General features: G+C 43.4%; 1 protein-coding gene across 2 annotated transcripts in view; it reads left to right on the forward strand.

The window, feature by feature from the left end:
• The first annotated feature begins 25 nt into the window (after positions 1-25).
• Positions 26-21,966, forward strand: part of LOC138949247 (fibrinogen C domain-containing protein 1-like) — a 27,340-nt gene continuing 5,399 nt past the window's right edge. The window contains exons 1-10 of one of the 2 annotated variants that reach the window (XM_070321026.1): positions 27-420; positions 2,165-2,307; positions 3,239-3,449; positions 3,745-3,890; positions 4,333-4,828; positions 5,551-5,675; positions 6,929-7,025; positions 7,523-7,690; positions 8,644-8,906; positions 9,875-9,890. In XM_070321026.1, coding sequence (XP_070177127.1) covers positions 363-420; positions 2,165-2,307; positions 3,239-3,449; positions 3,745-3,890; positions 4,333-4,828; positions 5,551-5,675; positions 6,929-7,025; positions 7,523-7,690; positions 8,644-8,897 — 1,698 coding nt within the window. In that variant the 5' untranslated portion in view covers positions 27-362 and the 3' untranslated portion in view covers positions 8,898-8,906; positions 9,875-9,890. Of the gene's footprint in view, positions 421-2,164; positions 2,308-3,238; positions 3,450-3,744; positions 3,891-4,332; positions 4,829-5,550; positions 5,676-6,928; positions 7,026-7,522; positions 7,691-8,643; positions 8,907-9,874; positions 9,891-21,966 lie in introns of both variants that reach the window. The other variant, XM_070321027.1, reaches the window with a different exon arrangement.

The following is a 21,966-nucleotide window of genomic DNA, read 5'->3' on the forward strand; positions in this document are numbered from 1 at the left end:
GCGCGACATTTGTTTGTGCGAGATCACATATTGGCATTATCCCTTCGCCTGCATCCCATTTTCGCGTCCGAGATTTTTACTGGAAGTAAAACATTTGGGGAGTCAACATTTCGTGGAGGGAGTAATTTTTTCGTGCCTTGGGGAGTTTTTTTCTCGTACGAAAGGTGTACTCGGAGTAAGAATTTCGAACGACATTTTTACTCCGGAGTAAATTTTTCACGGAGTAAAAATTTCGTGTTACACCGGCATTCGGGCTCTCCGTGGAGGAACGAAGAAGAAGCAGAAGCAGAAGAAACAGAAGAAGCAGAAGCAGAAGAAGCAGAGGAGAAAGTATTATTCTCTACTCAGATGATCCTCTGACCATGACGTCGATTCGTTTCCGGATGATCGGCGTTGCGCTGTTTGTGGTGGCGTTAAGCGGTGAGTATCACAGTGGGCATGTGCACCTTATAAACCTATCTCACAATCGTTTACTAAGAAAGGATGTTCGTGTTAACATAATCTGTACTGGAATTCAGCATTTGTTAATAAATAATATGTGAGCACCATGAAAACCATATCCATGTGTTATTATTTACTTATTCCTCTCAACTTTTGGGGGGACCTCATTTGCATGCAGGCTGCTTCTACACTTGTTTGTTTTGCATTTTTGTTGTTGTTCTGCTCCCTTCTACTATTTTATTCAGTCGAACAGACGGCAGCGAAGTTTTCAGTTCGTCATGAAGCGAATTTTTCAACCTCAGTTATAAACGACTACATGAATGTTAGTGCCATGGGTTGAACATCAATACTTCAGAGGGGAATTGGGGTATTTAGTGTGGAGTTACGAGATAAGAAAAGCCGAATGCGAAAGTTTGTGTCAGTCGGCAACTTAGCTCACACAGGCACACAAAAACGGCTGTTCCGTTTTACTCCCCTGTTTGTACTACATCTTTCGACTTTGGGCATTTTGTGGTGTTTAGGGACAGAAAATAATTGGTTTAGTCCTGTTTCATCAGGAAATTAGCAGAAAAGGGTATGCTATTGACATTTGTAAAGCTGAAAAACATTCCCGAGAAGAATTTCAAGTTGTCAGTGTGTGCTGTTGTCGATTGTAACATCGTGTGGTACAGATGGGTAAACCGGAACCATGCGTCTTTGTTATTGTCAATATGCTTTTGGATATTGGCAAAAATGGCCGACTTCCGTAGCATTATGCTTTGATGATCGGAAGAGACCATCCAATCACAGCCCCCGAATTCCCCCACGTGTCCATCAGAATAGCTATATACCCGAATCTAACTTTTTTATTTAGATTTAAACACACTTGTTATACTAACCTGTACAAATGCAAGTGAATTTCAATGTTTTCTTCTCAAGAAACCTGGACCCAATGTAATTAAAGCCCCAGTCCTTCTCAAATGGTTTACAGAACGATTTAAATCTTCTCATGAAAAAAGCAGTTCTGACCTTATCGAACACACTTGCAATAGCAGTTAATGGCATTAAATGACTCAGTTCGTTTGAATGACTATTTAACTCGCGTAAACCACACACCTGTTTTCGTGGTTTATCTAACCCCTGAGCCATCGTGAACCCGTGTGATCTACTTTCCTTTTTTTCCCAATTTAGTAGTCAGTTTGTGATTTCAATGCGACTCGCTGCATCTGCAATAGCACGTTATTGTGTACCTCTGAATCTAAAACGCACCAAACGGCTGCGAGTCACACGAATTGAGCGGTGGCGGTTGACGTTCAAAGAAACTGGCGACATGCAGAATAATTCGTCTGCTACGAGAAACACGTTTTGCGGGACACACTTCCGGGCCACCTTTTTAAAAAACGTTCAAAACTTCGAGTTGTACTGATCTTGTCTCAATTGATGAAAAAAGAATTCTTTCATGATTTAAGAATGTTTGTGTAACAAGCTATCTAATTATTAATTAGATTTTAAAAGTCTGATCAGACAATCCGGCTGGCCACGCAAAAATAAATTCTTTGAAAATTGCTCGCTCTTTACGGAGGGCACCTAGGATGTTCTCAAGCGGTGAGTGTTTAAACGAAAGGGTGTTTGTATTGTGTGTAAACGCCTGACAGTGTCTGTGATGGTTTACAGGAACGTGGTGTAAAAAATGACATGAATAATATTACAATAGTTTTTTGATCGACACCTGTTCACTGTACAGCGTTGGAGGCGTATCAGTGGAACGGAGGCCCTGAAGACAAGGCGAAAATCACGGCATGTGTAGGAGGCAGCGTGTCCTTCCCTTGGTCCATAGTGATGGGACGTGATGGAGAGACCATGCTCGGCCGTGACTGGTGGTTTCAGGTTCGCCGAATTCGCTTCCACCTTTTAGCAACACTTTTGTGTGATTGCATGCGGCTAACATTAGAATTACAGCTGGTTTCTGTCTACCAGAGCCTGTGCAGAACACACACTCATACGCTCGTTCCATTCTTATCAGTCACTCCCACAAATTTCTTTTGATGTACAAATTGTTGGTGTGGATAGCGTCCCTTTTAGAACTGGCCTTGACCCTTGATAGCAAATCTATCAGGAAAAAAGGTGGACTAGGCCAGTGGACTCAAAATAAAGTCGGATCGGCCCCGGGACCTGTGATTAAACTCCTCAACTTAAATTTTATATACAACACAAAGCAATTTGATAGTAACTGACCACAACCTCTTTAGTGCAAGAAGTTACTTCAAGATTAAGATTTGATGTATTTCCACACACAAGCTGTTTCTGTTTCTCAAAAGTTTTCTGTCATATAAAGTTCGGGGGAAGGGTATAACGTATTCCTCTTTAACCAATTTCAACAGCTTAGTGACCATATTTTCCAAACCATTCTCTCTCTCTTTCACACACACACACACACACTCTCTCTCTCTCTCTCTCTCTCTCTCTCTGTCTGTCTGTCTGTCTGTTTGTCTGTCTGTCTGTCTGTCTGTCTGTCTCTCTCTCTCTCTGTCTCTCTCTCGCTCTCTCTATCTCTTTCTCTCTCTCCTTTCATCACCTTCGCCCCACAGCCTGACTGAGCGGAGAGATGTTTATTTAGCGCATAAAATCAATATTTCAAGTGTTTCATTAGAGTGAAAACAGAATTTGAACAATATCACATCATATGTATACAATTAAAATATTGTAATAGTTGCTTAAAAGAGAGTATATGATTAAAACATTCACACATCGTACGCGTAAGCATATAGTTTCAATGTCAATGGTTTAAACTAAATTGATCAGGCAACAATTTTCCCAGGCGCCAGACAGGGAAAAGACTCAGATAGCAACCTACGAAAGCAAACATTTCTACGCGACGGAAAACTCGCGTGTTGCTTTTCTTCCCAACGCGGGACTGTCTCTACGCGACGCCAGACCTCAGGATTCCGGCAACTATTCTGTGCAAGTCAAGCTTCAGAACAATCGTACTCTTGCTTCACTTTATAGGACGGTGACGCTGACTGTTACAGGTAATTGCGTTTTCATGTGATGGCTTTTTATGATGAGCATCAACTACCAGCAAGCGATGCCGAAGATACAATAGTGTAAAGCAACATGATTCCTATATTCATCTTTTTGCATTATTATTGATGAGGGTTAAACATTTTGTAATTGTCAAAACAGCTAGGACTTTTTCATTTCAAAAGCCAATGTAACATTCGTGAATCAACAGTGGCAGGAAGAGTAAAATAAAACGTGCGTATATAGTTGATAATGTCCTGTGACAGCGGTCATATCAATTAGCACATTCACTGTTCCTTTCAGACAGACCGCCAGCTACACAAGATGGCGCCCTCTACGTCACACTGAGTGACGCGGTTCGAGATGACGTCACAGAGAACTGGTCACTGCAGCTACACTGTGGTCAATTTCTGGACCTTGGTCACCCCCCAGTTGATGTCATCTGGAAGGTCTGTTTGTGTGCCTGCGCGTGTATACGTGTGTATGTGTGTGTGTGTGTGTGTGTGTTTGTTAGTGTGTTTATGTGTGTGTATGTGTGTGTATGTGTGTGTGTGTGAGTGTGTGTGTGTGAGTGTGTGTGTGTGTTTGTGTGTGTGTGAGTGTATGAGTGTGTGTGTATGTGTGTGTGTGTGTGTGTGTGTTGTGTGTGTGTGTATTTGTGTGTGTGTGTATGTGTGTGTGTGGGTGTGCTTTGTGTGTGTGTGTGTGTGTGTGTGTGTTTGTGTGTGTGTTTATATATATATGTATGTGTGTGTGTGTGTGTGTGTGTGTGTGTGTGTGTGTGTGTGTGTGTGTGTGTGTGTGCATTGTCGTTCCTTACTAGTTGTCTACTTTACATGAGCATTCATTTTCTCTAAAATCTCTCGATGTCGAATATTGATTGTGCGACAGACGCCATCAGGTGAGGTGAAGACCAGCAGCTACCAGGACAATGGCACGTTCGTCCTGTCTGTGTCCAGCCCTGTCCACGGAGGTAACTATTTCTGTCGCCTGCCCCTTTCCGCCCCCGCTGCTAGCTGTCTGACCGCTACCTCCCTGCTGAACGCTTCAGCCCAGCTCTACGTGGACGACAAGGACGTCATGTTGTCGCTCCTGGATGCCCGCCAGAGGGAGCAAGAGCAGGCGATTGAGGACCAGGCGAACCTTCTTGAACACCAGGCGATGCAGATCTCGCAACAGAATGAAACCATGGCAGATATGGTGCAAGTGAACAAGGACCAGGCGAATCTTCTTCAACACCAGGCGTTGCAGATCTCGCAACAAAATGAAAACATGACAGATATGGTGCAAGTGAAGAAGGACCAGGCGTTGCAACTTCACGAACAAAGCCTATACCTGAACCAAACCATATCAGAGCTGACTAAACTGAGCTGCCTTATGAGTGCTCGTGAGTAGATACAAGTTAAAACCTTTCACAAAAAATACCAATACCTTTTTTAATTGTTGAAAAAGAAAACAAAGGGTAAAAACCATGAATTTGAAGGATTTGTTGCATGGTCATTGGCCATTGCTTTGATGCTTTGATGCTGTGTGCTTGCCAGAGTCGGATCAGTTAGTTTGTTAGGGTGGGTGGCTAAGTAACGGGAGCAAAGCAACCTAGATGAATGAGCGAAGCGACCTAGATTCCTAGGGAGGTCCGGGGCATGCCCCCCGGACATTGTGTTGGCCAAAGCTTAGCAAAGCTTAGCAATTGCTCAATCTGTCTTTTTTTCTCCCCCTTTTTGTAGGGAAGCAATTTCTAAATTTGTTACCATTTTCTGGCATAACAATGACATTTCAGTTTACAATTCCACCGTACTTACTGCTTTGCCACCCAAAAAAATGGGCGGGGGGGGGGGGGGGGGGCTTGAGCTCTTGTCCGGCTCTGCTTGCTTACCTCGATGTCTTTTCATTTACTTGAGGTCGCATGACTACCGCTGTATAAAAGTATAGGTGTGGCGTGTGAGGGGGTATGAATGTTTTTTTGTAGATACGTGCATCTTCTAAACTGCAACAACTGGGTTACATTTTAACCTTTGGTAATAAACTATTCTGAATTCTCAATGTTGGGTTGTCAGTTATTAATGAGCCATCTATTGATTTGCTTCGTTTCTCTTTGTTATTCTCCAGGTAATACCTCTAGCTGTGCGGACTGGTTGGCGGTTGACCCACTTAGCGGTATCCACACAGTGTGTTTGTCAGGAGAATCAGTCAGTGTCTACTGCGATCAGACCTCGGACAATGGAGGATGGACTGTAAGTGTGTGTGTGTGTGTGTGTGTGTGTGTGTGTGTGTGTGTATGTGAGTGTGTGTATGTGTGTGTGTGTGAGAGAGAGAGAGAGTGTGTGAGTGTGTGTATGTGTGTGTGTGTGTGTGTGTGTGTGTGTGTGTGTGTGAGTGTGTGTGTGAGTGTGTGTGTGTGTGTGTGTGTGTGTGTGTGTGTGTGTGTGTGTACAAACTAACGGACAGATGTTCATGGAACATGTACACTCTTCCAGATAATATCCCCACAAGTTTATATTTTATCCTTTATTTGTATCCAGCTTTAAAAGTTGAGGCCGCACTGTGGTGACTTCATTTACCAATCAAGTGGATACAAATGTTGGTCAAACAATCTTTCACTCGGTCTGGAAAATGGGATTGCATTTCAGCTCGGAAGCTTAAAATAATTTATCAATTCATCCATTACAATTGTGCAAAATTATATAAGTAAAATCTCAAATTTCAAGCAAGACTCAAAACATTACTGCATTGTATTCTTAATCCCAACATTTATTTTTACGTCATTGCAAATGAGGTCCTATGTTCGCATGTCTGGCGTTGACCAGTGCGAACCCTTTTGTCTTCGATTTCGGCTAACCAAGCCTCTGTAGTCTCGATGATGTCTGATCTCGGGTTTCCAGTGTTGATCTCTTAATTAGTTTCAGGTCGACAGATTGACACAATGTTTTGATATTGCTTCACGCGAACTTTTTTTTCTGACAGAATTATTTCGCTGTTGACACGTATTAACAGAGACTCTCAGTCCAGTCTTGGTGAAACATCTTTGTGCAAACATTTACATCTTTGTGCAAACATTTTTACCAGGATACGCCAATAATGAAAACCTTTTGCATACTAGACCTCAGAACGATACAATTAATGAGATACGACACCTATTGCAAAAACCAACTTGACGTCTCTTCATGACCCTCTCATCTAAAATAAAATCTATGACGTCAAAAGCGAAGTGAAGTCCGAAATGACGTAATAAATGCGAATAATGTCGCCACGGAAAGGTTCTGTCATTTCTTTTGTATGTCGTCACTTCTCATGTATGTCTCCTGAGGAAACGACAAAGAGTGTCTGGAATAGAGTTTGTCTTGGTGACATTTCATATCAGCAGAGACAGAATACTCGCAAGGTCACCACCAGGCTTTACATGTATCGGTGTCGTATCTTATTAAACGTTCGATATTTGCACCCATGCACGCTCGCGTAGGTACCCTAACGCCGTCTTTATTTTCAGGTTTTCCAGAGAAGACAGGACGCCTCAGTGGACTTCTATCGGGATTGGACGGACTATCGCAATGGGTTTGGTGACCTGGAGGGCAACTTCTGGCTAGGTTCGATATAAAATCATTGAATTGTATGACATTTTTTTAAAAGAGACTATTTGAACTAGAAACTTGCTAGTGTGTAGACTGGTCATGCATAAGGTGAAGTTAATGAAACGAATTTGCGAGTTTACACATTTTGTTGAAATAGTCTCAGTGGAAAGCTAGCAGCAACGAAGTCGCGCTACTCTGGTGTATGCGTGTTTTGGTGTTATCAGCCACCTGCATTTATGGCAGAATGACCGAGGTCTTTTACGTGCCATTGTGTGTGTGTGTGTGTGTGTGTGTGTGTGTGTGTGTGTGTGTGTGTGTGTGTGTGTGTGTATGTGTGTGTTTGTGTGTGTGTGTGTGTGTATGTGTGTGTTTGTGTTTGTGTGTGTGTGTGTATGTGTGTGTGTGTGTGTGTGTGTGTGTGTGTTTGTGTGCGTGTGTGTGTGTGTGTATGTGTGTGTGTGTTTGTGTGTGTGGATGTGTATGTGTGCATGTGTGTGTGTGTGTGTGTGTAGGACTGGACAAGCTGCACAAGCTGACCACCTCTCAGAGGTTCGAGTTGCGTGTCGACCTACAAAAGTGTGACGGGACCAAAGGAAATGCGACATACAGCGGCTTTTATGTGGAAGACGTCTCTCACAACTTCACTCTGCGCTTTGACAAATTCACTGGAGGAAACGCTGGTATGTGACTAGCAATGATACTACTCAAAGCACAAAACACGGTACATTTTGGAAGCAAACAAATCTCTTTCCTCTCTCTCTCTCTCTCTCTCTCTCTCTCTCTCTCTCTCTCGCCCTCTCTTTCTCGCCCTCTCTCTCTTTCTCTCTCTCTCTCTCTCTCTTTCTCTCTCTCTCTCTCGCCCTCTCTCTTTGTGTCTGTGTGTCTCTCTCTCCCTCTCTCTCTCTGTCTCTTTCTCTGTCTCTCTCTCCCCCGCTTTGTCTCTTACTCTGTCTCTGTTCCTATATATCTGTCTCTGCCTCTCCCTCTCCCCCCGCTCTCTCTCTCTCTCTCTCTCTCTCTCTCTCTCTCTCTCTCTCTCTCTCTCTCTCTCTCTCTCTCTCTCTCTCTCTCTCTCTCTCTCTCTCTTTCTTGTAAAAAAACAACATATTTGCAGAACTTGGCGGGATCAAAACATGATGGAAAACAATAAATGGATAGAAACGTTATCGGTAAAAACAAAGACAGGAGTTTTTCTCGTGTACTAAAAACATAAACATTCTCCAAATCTGCCGTGCTCACTACCATATGCGTCAACACAGACGTGAATAGAAGATAGATGAACACCCCAGTAGCACTATCTTAATATTATTGGAAATATATTGCTTACCTTCAAGTTCTTCGGATATGCATAACTTAATTATAGCACCCTCGTAAATGTCGTAATTTATTGATTTCGTGGCATGAATTATGTGAATGCACAGACACACACGCACACACATGCACGCATGCACGCAACGCAACGCACGCACGCACGCATACACACACGCACAAACACACACACACACACACACACACATGCACGCATGCACGCAACGCAACGCACTCACACACGCACGCACACACACACACACACAGACACACACACACACACACACACACACTGACTGACAACCCTATGACTATCAATCCCCAGGGGACAGCCTGTCCTATCACCGTGGTTTCCAGTTCTCCACAAAGGACAGGGACCATGACACGTTCAGCGGGAAGAGCTGTGCACAGGGTAGCCACGGCGCCTGGTGGTACGGGTACTGCTCCCAATCCGACCTGAACAAGCCATACAATCCCAATAGCCGTGATGGTATTCACCTCCCGTTCTACTGGAACGCCTTTTCAAACAGAGGGATCAACGCTCTAAAGTTCAGCGAAATGAAGATTCGGCCCATCTAGAGTGACACTGTAAGCAACTTACAGTGTTAACTTTTCTTCAAGGCAATTTTTTTTAATTTGATTTTATTTTTATATATACTCACAGGAACAACATACATTCATTTGATAATCTTGTCGGTAACGATAGAAACAGAAAAAAATTGCGGCATCAAGGCAAAATTAGTGACTAATGCAAAGACGCTAGTTTTTGGCTCACGTAAGTGTAGCCTATGCGATCGTAACTTTGTCTGTCTGTGCGTGCGTGCGTATGTGCGTATGTGCGTGCGTGCGTGCGTGCGTGTGTATGTCTGTGGTAGAAACTCTAACATTTGAAGACGTCACATTACATTGACGTCACATTATGACGTAAGAGGGTTAAACGTCACGCGAAGGAAGTACTGAAAGTCTCGGTCATTATTATTTTGAGAGGGCCGAGACTAGTTGGCAGTCGTGTCCCTGTAAGTAGGCTACATGCAGACAGACAGCTAGATCTAGATCTAGTGTCTCGCTTTCTTGCACAGTTTCACCTATGCTCTTTCTGTGTGTGTGTGTGTGTGTGTGTGTGTGTGTGTGTGTGTGTGTGTGTGTGTGTGTCTGTGTGTGTGTGTGTGTGTGTGTGTGTTACTGTTTGTCGATTTCTTACGTGAGCCTTGATGGCTTCGCCTCTTGTGTGTTTATTTCTTCAACAATGGATGTTTGCGCCTTTTGCCTTCCTTTCATATTCATTAGACTTGTTTCTCTCTTATTTTCTCGTTTTGAAACAGATGAATACCCATTCCCACCCTCCCCAATTTCGAAACCTGAAACAGATGAAATGTCCGTTTTCTGTCTAAAATCAGTGGACTTGTCGATTATTCATACCATCCACATGAACCATTCATATTGTCATGTTTTGTTTCAACAAAGTTTTATTAAACAATGTATGGATATAATATGTTAGAAGGATGTTTAGGATCAACAACGAGCTATAAGCTAATCCATTATTCTGTTTGTTTCAGGTATTGTTCATACCAGGTGCTATATGAGTATCAAGCTATGGCCTTTATTATATTTATTATTATTGTACTTAGTGTTGTCGCTGTTATCTCTTTTATGTTCAAGCAGTTCAAGTGTACAATGTCGGGTTGTTATGTTTTGCAAATTTAACAAGCAGAGTACATTTTTAAAGTTTTGTTTTGTTTTTAATATTTGGCTATTAAACATTTCCAAATTTGGAAAAAGCAAGAATGGCTATGATGTGAAAAACTATGTATTTGAAAGAATGAGTGCCGGTCCGCAAACGTGTGCGTGTGTGTGTGTGTGTGTGTGAGTGTGAGTGTGTGTGTGTGTGTGTGTGTGTGTGTGTGTGTGTTTGTTCGCTTGTTTGCTTGTTTGCTTGTCCGTCTAGTGATTGTTTTTAAAATGGGATTGGAATGAAAGCTCGCATTACATAAAAACGTTCTCTGAAGCTGCATTGGCAAACAAACAACCAAATAAACAAAACAGTCCTGCAGAGACAACAATCCTAACACTACCCCCATAACCACAAGACAGGCAAACCCAACAAACAGAAAAGCAGGCAGGCAAACAGACAGACAGGCAGGCAGGCAGAGAGAGACAGACAGAGAGACAGACCAATACTTTTAGAAAAAGCGACAAACAAACCGATGAGAAAACAGAAACAAACAAGCAAACAAAACCGCCAGCCTAAAATAAAAAGAGAAGAAAATAGCCACATACAAGCCCATAACTAACAGATAGGCAGGCAAGCAGGCATACAACTTCAAGAAAAAGAAGCAACAACAACAACAGCAACAACAACAACAACAACTAACAAACACACACAAAAAACAATCAAACAAAAAAGAGGCGAAGCCTTCAAGGCTCACGTAAGAAATCGACAAACAGTAACACAAACTCAATCACTCCGTCACACATACACATACACACACACACACACACACACACACACATAAACACACACACACACACACACACACATACACACACACACACACACGCACACACACACACACACACACACACACACACACACACACACACACACACAAAGAGCATAGGTGAAACTGTGCAAGAAAGCGAGACACTAGATCTAGATCTGTCTGTCTGCATGTAGCCTACTTACACTACAGGGACACGACTGCCAACTAGTCTCGGTCCGCTCAAAATAACAATCACCGAGACTTTCAGTCATTCCTTCGCGTGACGTCTAACCCTCTTACGTCATAATGTGACGTCAAGGTAATATGACGTCTTCAAATGTTAAAATTTCTACCACATACATACATACGCACGCACGCACGCACGCACAGACAGACAAAGTTTACCAACGCATAGGCTACACTTCGTGAGCCAACCAGCAACAACAACCCTTGAAATTAACAAAGATAATATAGATCAATCTGACGAAAAGATGGACATAACACATATCAACCCGAATATAACCAGGCTCGATTTGCCATTCTGCTGTAATACCCCGTAAATCACCGCGGGACCTTCAACATTCAAGAAATTGGATCCGGTCCCCCACGGGAAGAAGAAGAAATCAACGTGAAACTTGTGACCTGAGCGACGGACTGATCTAAATCACACAGGCGGAACGAACAGACAGATGCTCTTTAGCGCTGCACATTTATTTTTACTAAAGCTTATGCTGACCGGTGTGGAAGGATGCTCTGCTAATTTCTATTTGTGTCCCCAGAATAAGATTCTATTTGGGACATGAGGTGGTGGTTGTACGCTAAGAAAAAGTTGGGTGTGTGGGGGTGGGGCCGGGAGGATGACGGGAGAGGGACTGTAAAAGTTAAAAGTTGCGTTGATAAAAGTTATAAAAGTTTGGTATTGGGCACGTATCAGTTTCGCCTATAGTTACTATTGTTGCTGTGTCTATATCGTGTCAGGGGGTGAGGGGGGGTATAAAATAGTTCAGAAGGATAAAATGTCTGCCCGTTTTAAAGTCCGGCGAAATCTGTATACTGGGAAAATGTGTCCCTTGCATTGACTTTTTGAGTTCTGGGAACAAAAGTCCCTGCGTAATGTTTTCTAGCAAAATGTGTTCTACTTGCTTGGCTGGAAAGTCCTCAGAGGAGCGTTAATATCAGACTTATTTTCCGGACAGAGTCCGCTTTGTTCTTCACAATTGAAGTGATAATTGAAGTCATGCATGTAAACATTGTTACTAATTTTGTTATTATATATATATCTTAGTATCCACACACACACACACACACACACACACACACACACACACACACACACATGCGAAAACATACACACGCACACACACACACACACACACACACACACACACACACACACACACACACACACACATACACACACACACACACACATGCGAAAGCATACACACGCACGCGCACACACACACACACACACACACACACACACACACACACACACACACAGACAGACAGACACACACACACACACACTAAAATACAGCGGCGTGTGTGTGTGTCTGTGTGTCTGTCTGTCTGTGTGTAGTTTGCTATTGTACATCGCCGTGAGCTCCAGTTAGAAGGGACGATTCATAAGTGTTCATTAGTATGACACACGAAGATGATTCAGACTGGTTTCTAATGACAGTGCTGCCGATTGGGTCAGAGTATTCTACTCGTCGGAGGCGAAGGCTTGTGGTATTCAGAATCAGCCAGGCGTAAGCGAGGAGACACAACAAAAGGATGTGGGAGTTGGTGGGTGTTATCCAGAACTGAATAACACATCTCAATGCAAACAAACAAATCTTTCGACACAACGGCGATGTACCAGCCCCCCTCCCCCCCCCCCCCCCCCGCCCCCCCACTCGCCAGCAATCCCCCTCACCCCTTGAATCTTGAATCCGATGTCCTAAGGCAGCAAGCGAAACGGCGAGCAGAGTTTACGTATCGGTTGGTCATGCATGAGCGGTCATCTCTTTCACTTCTTGTCTACCGGTTTCTATTATCGTCTTCAGGTTGTGATCACCACCTTTTGGATCTGAGGCTCAAGGTGTTTCAAGGTGTTAATACGATATCGGCCATTGAGAGGTATGCTGGGGGACTGGGGTGGTGGTGGTGGTGGTGTCAAGACCCTGGATAACACGCTCTGTAGTTTTGAATGAACACGGGGGGGATATGGTGATGGAAGCTGATTGGGAAAGGGCGGTGGTTGTGGTGTCAAGACCCTGGATAACACGCTCTGTGGTTTTGAATGAACACGGAAATTGAAGTCAAAGTTGTGCGTGAATCCATCGAATCACAGGTGCCCTGACAGGAGAAACATCCGCCAGCATCCGTCGCAACATGCGTAGTTGCGCTGTGAGTGAGCATCGAGGTTTTCAGTCATTCTCTGTCCATCGAATTGCAAAGATCTTTGAATTTCAAGCCGTGGAAGTCATGAAGAAATCAACCTGAGCGGAAAAAGACAGTGGTAAGTTATTCCCCTATCACTATATATATAAAAAAATTGCACTTGAAGAAACGAAGATCTACGTTTGAAAAGGAAATGAAAGCTCGCATTTATCGAGGCTGCTCCGAAACGGTGAAAATCACTGGTAAATGTATCCCTTATACATATAACTCTTTTTTGGGGGCATTCATCAAGTGTAAAATGTTTGATTGTTTCAGTCTTCAACCTTCGTATTCAAGTTTATATTGATGTTGTTAATTATTGTTACCAAAGGGATAATGCCTTTTTGTATTTGACCGGTTTAAGATTCGTGTTATAGGAAATTGCGGGATTTTGTTTAATGATTAATGCAGTTATTAGTGGCTGCGTTGTGGATGTGGAGGTGGATTTGCCCGGTTTCGCGCTGTTCGCTGTTAAAACGTCTTTGTGTTTTTGTGCGCTGTTACAGGTAACACGGGGTAGCCTGAATTTTGTGTCGATTTTCAACAGGTGTCACTATTTCAACACAGAGAGAAAAATTCCATTAACGCACCTGTTGCACTGCATGTGTCGGATCAATTTGAATTAATTTGTACAAATCTTTTCACTCGCTACGAACGATCGATAAATATAAGCGAACTTAATTTCAAAGTATGCATGGCAAATGCTTTGGGGCAATGTTGATCTTTTTAAGACTTTTTCGAAAATGAAAAAGCGACACCTTGCGGAAAACAGCGTATGCGACTGTGGTGATGGAACAGAAACTGCAACACACTTCTTACTAGAATGCCGTTTACACTTAGCTGCAAGGAACAACACAATCAACAAACTAACCAACAACCTCATACACACAGATATTCTACTTCATGGAAACCCCTCCTTGCAAACAAAAATTAACAAAAAAATCTTTTTAACAGTGCAGGAATTTATTGGACAGTCCGGCCGTTTCGAACAGATAAACATGTAAAGTGAAAGCAAAATCGATACGTCTACTCGTCTCTCTCTCTCTCTCTCACTCTCTCTCTCTCTCTCTCTCTCTCTCTCTCTCTCTCTCTCTCTCTCTCTCTCTCTCTCTCTCTCTCTCTCTCTCTCTCTCTCTCTCTCTCTCTTTTTTTTCTCTCTCTCTCTCTCCCTCTTTCCCTCTCTCCCTCCCTCTCTCCCTCCCTATCTCTTACTCGCTAACACCATAAATATTATATATGTATTCTTAAACGGATTTTTGTTTTGATGTACAATTTTTATCCAATTTCCTTTCATGTTTGCTTGCTCTTCATTTAAACTGTACAATAGCCGCCATTTATATGTAATTTTCTAACTGTAAACACCACTATAGGCATTATGCTTGTTGTTGTTTACTCAATATGCGTTTTTTGTAAATAATGCACAAATGAATAAAACAGTTTAAACCAAAAAGCGAATCACTGTAAATTGGGCTAAAACTCTTCGATCACTTTATCCATCCGTTTTCAGAGTTTCCCAGGTGTAAGGGACAATACAAGTAATTGTTTGCCCAAGCTGCTTCTTCATAAAACTTTCGGTTCCGTTATACGTACACACGCACACACGCACGCGCACACACACACACACAAACACACACGCGCGCGCACGTACGCACGCACGCACGCACGCACGCACACACGCACGCACGTACGCACGCACGCACGCACGTACGCACGCACGTACGCTCGAACGCACGCACATATACACACACACACACACACACACACACGCACACACATATATATACACACACACACACACACACACACACACACACACACACACACGAACACACACACGCACACAAATACACACACGCATTCACACACACACTCACACACACACATACACCCCCCCCCCTCCCCACACGCATAGTTTTTAGCTTGGCAGCCTTTCGTAGATTATCACTCAGAGTCCCTTTGCTCATCCTGTTTCGGTTAGTAGGAATTCGCTAGTTGTGCGTTCGCTCACTTAGCATGATTATGTTTAACCATAGACCATTTATCCATTTATCCTGGACCGCCAACTAGCTCTCTCTCCGCTCCTTCTCTCTATTACGAGGTAGCGGCCTCTCGCATTTAGGAACCTACGCTTACATGGCCTTTCAGAAATCAGGGGGATGTCATATCCGGTGTCGATTGTAAACATGGACGAAGTTGCCGAGGTAAGTTCTGAAAATGCTAAAATAAACTCAGCTAAAGTGCATATGGAACATGTTTTTCGATGAGTTTTGTTAAGTTTAGTTTTGAGTTTTGAAAAATCCAGTTCATTGTCACCTCCCATTGTCACAAATAACTGGAGCGTGCTTTCTTTTCACTCTCTTCGAATCGCTGGCCTTTCAAACCGGACGCAAAGCGCCCCTGAAAGTCGAGCGTCGTAGCCTCGAAGGGTCACGTGACGAGTTGGCGGTCCAGGCTATTAATTTTGGTCTATGGTTTAAAACAGTATACTTTCTGTTAGTTCGCACGTGCTTTCTAACACGCAGAGTGAGATCTGTTCATATTTGTTGAACACAGCTTTACGTTTCTTTTCCGTCGCGTTATATTACTGACCCAGCGCTTCACTGAAGAAACATTGGTTTTTGAGTTGTTACATATGATTTTTAGAGCTTTTACTGATGGTGGAAAAGTAGCAGTGTGACTTGGAATAATAGGCCGTGAAAGTAGAGGTTACATGCCGAGTCTCAGTGATTATCAAAAATAATGGTCGAAGTTAGCGGATCATGAAAAATGCGAGCTTTAGCGAGCTTTTTCATGACAGCGAACTGAGACCATTATTTTTTATAATCACTGAGACGAGGTGTGTAACCTCTTTATTCCTCCTTTCTTCAGTTATTCAAAGAAAAGAGGAGTTTTTTTGCGAAAGTTTGATCGAATCCTATTCTCTCAACCAGTCAACCTGCGCAGGCGATCGATTAATGCGCGGTTGTATAGTTCCGTGCAAATCATTCCATTCTGTTAACATTTCTTGTCAGTTTTCCTATTTTGGGCTAAAATCAAGTACACAGATATGCTGTTATTCTGCTGTGGCGGCAAAGGCAGATATTGTGTGTTCTGTATATGTATTGGTATCGCTTAGGATAATGTTTTTTCGTCAAATGGGACTAGCAGACGAACTTTTGCACCCGTGTTCCAACGTTAAAAACTGTATGAAGTTCAGTTTTCTGGGGAAAATAGTGTATGAAACCCCTTTATGTTGTTTAAATTGATGAGATGTGTGCATTTGGTTGCGTATGATCTGTTTATTAAATGAAATATTGTTGAAAACTGACCGTCGGATTGCAGTCTGTTGTCGAAGGAACTGAGTGAAAAGAAGGGGAACTACTCTTGTCGCTAGACAAAGTATGAGTTACTTGCCTTGGGAAATTGCTTGTGATGAACGGTTTGTGCACGGCAGATCTAGATTCAGAAAACAACCGAACTCATGGATTTTATATGGAGATTCATGTGTTCAGGCCTGTAGTTGTTAATTTAAATGCGGTATGTTTGTATTGTTTGCTCCAGAGATGTATACTTCATACATTAGAGCGTTCGGAACTTTTCAGTCGCAAAAAGTAGTACCGAAACAGGACAACCTAGTACCTCTCAACCCATTGCACTATCGAGGATTCAGGCTGTTGCTGGGTCGTTATTTGTTTGGTTGCTGGGTCATTATCGAAAAATAACTACCCCTACAAGTTTACAGAGGTAAAGAAGCAGAGGGGGGAATAAAGTAGGATATGCGCCGAAATGGCTGCGATCTGCTGGCCGATGTGAATGCGTGATGTATTGTGTACAAAATATTCCATCTCGCACGGCATAAATAAATCCCTGCGCCTTGAATAATGTGCGCGATATAAATTGCATAAAATAAAAATAAAAAACATAAAAAAAATAAATCCCTGCGCTTAGAACTGTACCCACGGAATACGCGCGATATAAGCCTCATATTGATATTTGTACCCTTGCTGGCGTTGTCTAAATTGAAGCTATATATTGTTCGTTCAGATTGAAGACAGATCACAACGACAGCCACATCAACAACATGCGACCAAACAGGACAATTGCATCCAGTAAGAAGTCTGTGAAAACTCTTCAAAGTGGCGCCAAGGATACAGCTTCTCAAAAGTCGTGTGGCGCCAGTATTCATTCCATTCGGCCTGAGTTGGTCAACGTTGACACTAATTCTGATGTTAAATCGGACTCTGCTACTGAAATAGACATGGATAGTGTTACTGATACTTTCAATTGCATGTCTTTTGATAATGTCCAGAGACAGCAGAGCAACGCAGACAATTCTGGCGACGGATGTTGGATTGATGACGAAAATGACGCAGACGAAAGTGACGTAGAAGACAGTGATGACGTCAACAGGTACAATATATTAGTCCGTCTAGGATCAGGCTCCTTCGGTGATGTCCACAAGGCGTACGACACGAAAGACAGAGAGTACGTTGCAATCAAAAAGATAAAGGGCATACGGGGAATGAACAAGAAAACTGAAAGAGAATTGACCATTCTGCAGCACGTGCACGTGTATGACCCAGAACACGGCAGTTTCTGCTATTAGGTTTAGTTCACAGACACAGCCGGAATCTGACCCCTTTATCACCCCTTCCTCAGTGCCAGGCCGCCAGCGGTAATTAATCACCCATCCCCCGGTTCAGCGCTGGCTACACAGTTACTGTACAACCGCGCGATAGCATCACCCACACAAGCCATCTCAGCAGTAGAAGGCTAAGAGAAAAGCTCCCTTCTACTAGCAGGCCAGAGTGCGGCCTAGCTCAACCTCTCGGCAGCTAAGCACTGCTATCTCTGCCTTGCGAGTAAGCTGTGTGTTTTGAAAACACTTCTATCTTGTTAGTTCTCTTGAATTACGATGTCAGCGTGTGTGTTATTTACACATAGCCTTGTAGTCAAGACCATAAACTTTCAAACGATACTAAATATGACCACTATGCTGTAGGTGTGCCACTGCTGTAGCCTGCTGAAAGAAGACAGACAGAGAACAGTACACACGGCACAATGTAATTAATGACATGTATTTGAGTGGCTACAGACCGCGCCACGGTCCACTTTTGAAGACAGAACAAATTAAAAACAAATCTGCAAGGTTAATGTTAACAGATGTTCATGCTGACACTTAAAAGATTTTTACCTTGTGTGTGTGAGGTATCTTTTCTTGAGCCCGCTTACAGGTATCCAAGTAGGAAAACAGTATTCCAAAATGTCAGCACACGGCAGTTGTTGTTGTTGTTATAGCTAGATTTACTTCCATGTATCTTGGGGTAGATTTAAAGAAGGCTGTTCACATTATACTGACACCAGCAAACCAGGGTCGGCTGGAATCATACTGACACCAAATGTTACTAATGGCTTGAGCTTGTTCCTTAACACGATCAGCTGTTGTGTTTGAGGTACGGTTTAATTGCTTTGAATAGCACTTCTGACAAAACGTGGTCGAATGTTTTGCACTAATATCAGAAGATACATCAATGTTAAAAAAGTTTTTCAGTTTGTCCGCATAGTCCACACACAGTTTCACATTACAATGTCGATCTTTTTTTGTTCTTGCAGAGCGTTCCCCACACAGTCTACACAATGCATTAACACAAATTAGATGTTCAGTTTCAGTATGCTCCATTATGAAACACACTGCATACCAAACATACACTGTCACATGAAGACAAAGAAGAAAACTGGAAATATTAGGTCACACTGCTGCACAAAATAACTGAGTGTGATGTCACTTGTAATAATACTATGATTCAATCCTTTCTTTTCTGCTGAACAGTGGGTGAAAAATTTGCCTGTCACAACACAATGCCACACAAATGAAACACACAGCGTACATGTACTCTGATGATCAGAAACTAATACAAGACAAAAAGTCTTTAAGACGAAACCACATGGAAAGTGCTCCAGACAGGGCTCTTCAAGATATAAACTAGATAAAAAAATCTGGTTCTGCTGCCAGGCAGTGGCAGGAAGGCAATTAAACCGTGGGAAATTGACTCATTTTCTGCTGCCAGCAAGTGGAACAAAGAAGGCTGAAGCCCCAGCGGGGCCAGGAATGTGATAACAGATAAGCAGGGCAGGGGCTGCATGGGCAGGCGCCAGCAGCAAACTTAATCATGCCATCTGTGAAAGGGGGAACCGCCGTGAGAAAGCAAATACGCCGTCAAGCTGAAAGACCACTTCTCACGAGAAAATCAGCTATACATGGTGTTTGAACTGCTCTCCGACAGCCTGCGTGCAGCTCTGGGAAAAGCTCGAAGATTCACCATGGAAAGAACCAGACTTCTTGGTCAACAGCTATGCGAAGCTTTGGAGTTTTTAGCAAAGCCTGAGGTCGCTGTCATCCACGGTGACTTGAAACCGGAGAACATTGTCTTCCACGGACCCGACTGTAGCCGAGTGAAGCTGGTTGACTTCGGGATTTCCCAGTTTCACCGGAAAGAGACGATCTACGAAGGCATCCAGTCTCGGTACTACCGCGCCCCGGAAGTGACGCTGCGACTTCCTTCCGGTCATGCGGTGGATGTATGGAGTCTCGGTTGCATCCTCGTGGAGATGCTGACCGGTCAGCGACTGTTTCACGCATCGGACAAGACCGACCAGATGAGAAAAATCGTAGCTGTTCTTGGACCTCCGTCCAGACACATCCTCGACAGAGCTCGAAACACTACGACTTACTTTGACGTTCTTCCGGACGGAACGTACACTCTGATGAAGACCAAGAGCAAGAAACGCCCGTCTTTGGTGATGATGAGAAAACTGGACAGCATCCTTGTCGTGAGGAAGTCCGGTGGACATGGGCAGGACGGAGGTCAGCTGGTCAAGTTCAAGGACGTTGTTCTTCGCATGTTGGACTACGATCCTCAGACTCGGGTGACCGCCAGCCAAGCTCTGCGACATAGGTTCTTCGCAGAATACAACACAATGCATTAAATGTCATTGTATTCTGCAAAGTTTGTTCGAATGATGATTAAGGTTGATTCTGTTGGATTGTTTGTGGGCTTTTCTTTTAAACACGGACAATTACTCCCTCGCCAACACCTTCGTCAGCACCGGCCACCAGACTTGAGTTGACCAGAGAGGCACGACGATCACTTGTTCTGCTTACTCTTGCTGCACTCTCCTTCACAGCCGCACAATCTGACTAAACGGAGAAAGGCATAGAACTGTACATTTGCGGGAGGGGAAAATATGGATGTTGTTGTGCAAATTAGTCAGTGAGAGTGTGTGTTTCCATTGCACTTTTGAAATTTGCATTACATTTTTAGCGAAAAATGGTATTCATTATATATTAGAAGAAAACACTCAGTCGTTTTTATTAGCTATTTGTTTTACCATCGTTAACCCCGCCTCCTCCCCTCCCCCCTTTGCATCTTTCTGTCTCCTTCGATACCCCCCCCCCCTCCTTCCATTTCCGTCCGATTTACTAGCCTTATGTCTCAGCTCCTTTACTTGAGGGGACTCAAGAGAGTGTAACTTATTGTTTGCAAATGCCAGTCTTGCCAGTAGTTTTTGCCCTTTTTTAAAAATTGTTTTAAACGCAGTGCTTCCACGTTTAATTTACGAGAGTGTCATTCTTTTATGTCTACATCTGTTTCAATGTATTTGAGTAGTTTTACATCAAATGGCACGCCAGCTCTGACTGACGCTAGTTATTGAGGAACATGATTTTATTCGTTGCAAAGGAGTGTGTGTAAAAGTGCAATTCAATGGAATAAAATCTGTGAATACTTGAGGAATTTGTTGCTTGATTTCTCCCTGTCTTTGTTTTGTGTGTATTGAATGCGCGCGCGCGCGCGTGTGTGTGTGTGTGTGTGTGTGTGTGTGTGTGTGTGTGTACCCATGTTTCCACAGGTTTGGTTGCCTAAATCACCATAAGGCAACCATCCACACGTGGATGGCAACCTAAACTCTGGATGGCAACCTAATTGTGTGGATGGTCGCTTCATTTAACACCGTTAAATTGACTTTTTTGACGGAAAGAATGTCATAACAATGTTCAAAATGACATTCTTTCCGTCCTCTATAGGCGACGAAATAGGTCAAATTTTGTGCATTTTTTAGTGCAAAATTTTTCGATGCCGGAGCGAGTACAGTACTGCACCCAGTGCTGTTGTAGTGCAAGTGCACTAGAAAGGCACTACACCCAGTGCCGCCTCTTAGGTAACCATCCACACTTTAGGTGTGTGTGTGTGTTCCTGTGTGTATGTGTGTGTGTGTGTGTTCCTGTGTGTGTGTGTGTTCCTGTGTGTGTGTGTGTGTGTGTGTGTGTGTGTGTGTGTGTGTGTGTGTGTGTGTGTGTTTCTGCGCCTGTATTGAATGTTCTGCAACAAGCTGTATTATCAATTTTACACACACACACACACACACACGCACACGCACACTCTAACTCATACACACACAACACACACACTCACACACGCACACATACCCAGCTACAACCAACACAAAGTGAGCACATCTATATTCACAAACCAGACACAGCACATTCTTTGAGTCCGCTACGGCTGCCAATTTATTAACAAGGTTCAGAGAACCTGCTCAGTCCGAGTGCACTAACACGCCCGAAAAGGAAGCTAGCCTTGAAGCCCAGATCATGGGATTGCCGGAAAGGAATCTCACACTGACCTGGTTTCCCTTCACGAGATGGACCACAGCTGAGCATGATCCCTGGGAGCCCTGATCCCGGGTGTCTCCTTCGGAGTAGG

Source organism: Littorina saxatilis, linkage group LG15 (assembly GCF_037325665.1).
Source record: "Littorina saxatilis isolate snail1 linkage group LG15, US_GU_Lsax_2.0, whole genome shotgun sequence".
Classification (NCBI taxonomy): domain Eukaryota; kingdom Metazoa; phylum Mollusca; class Gastropoda; order Littorinimorpha; family Littorinidae; genus Littorina; species Littorina saxatilis.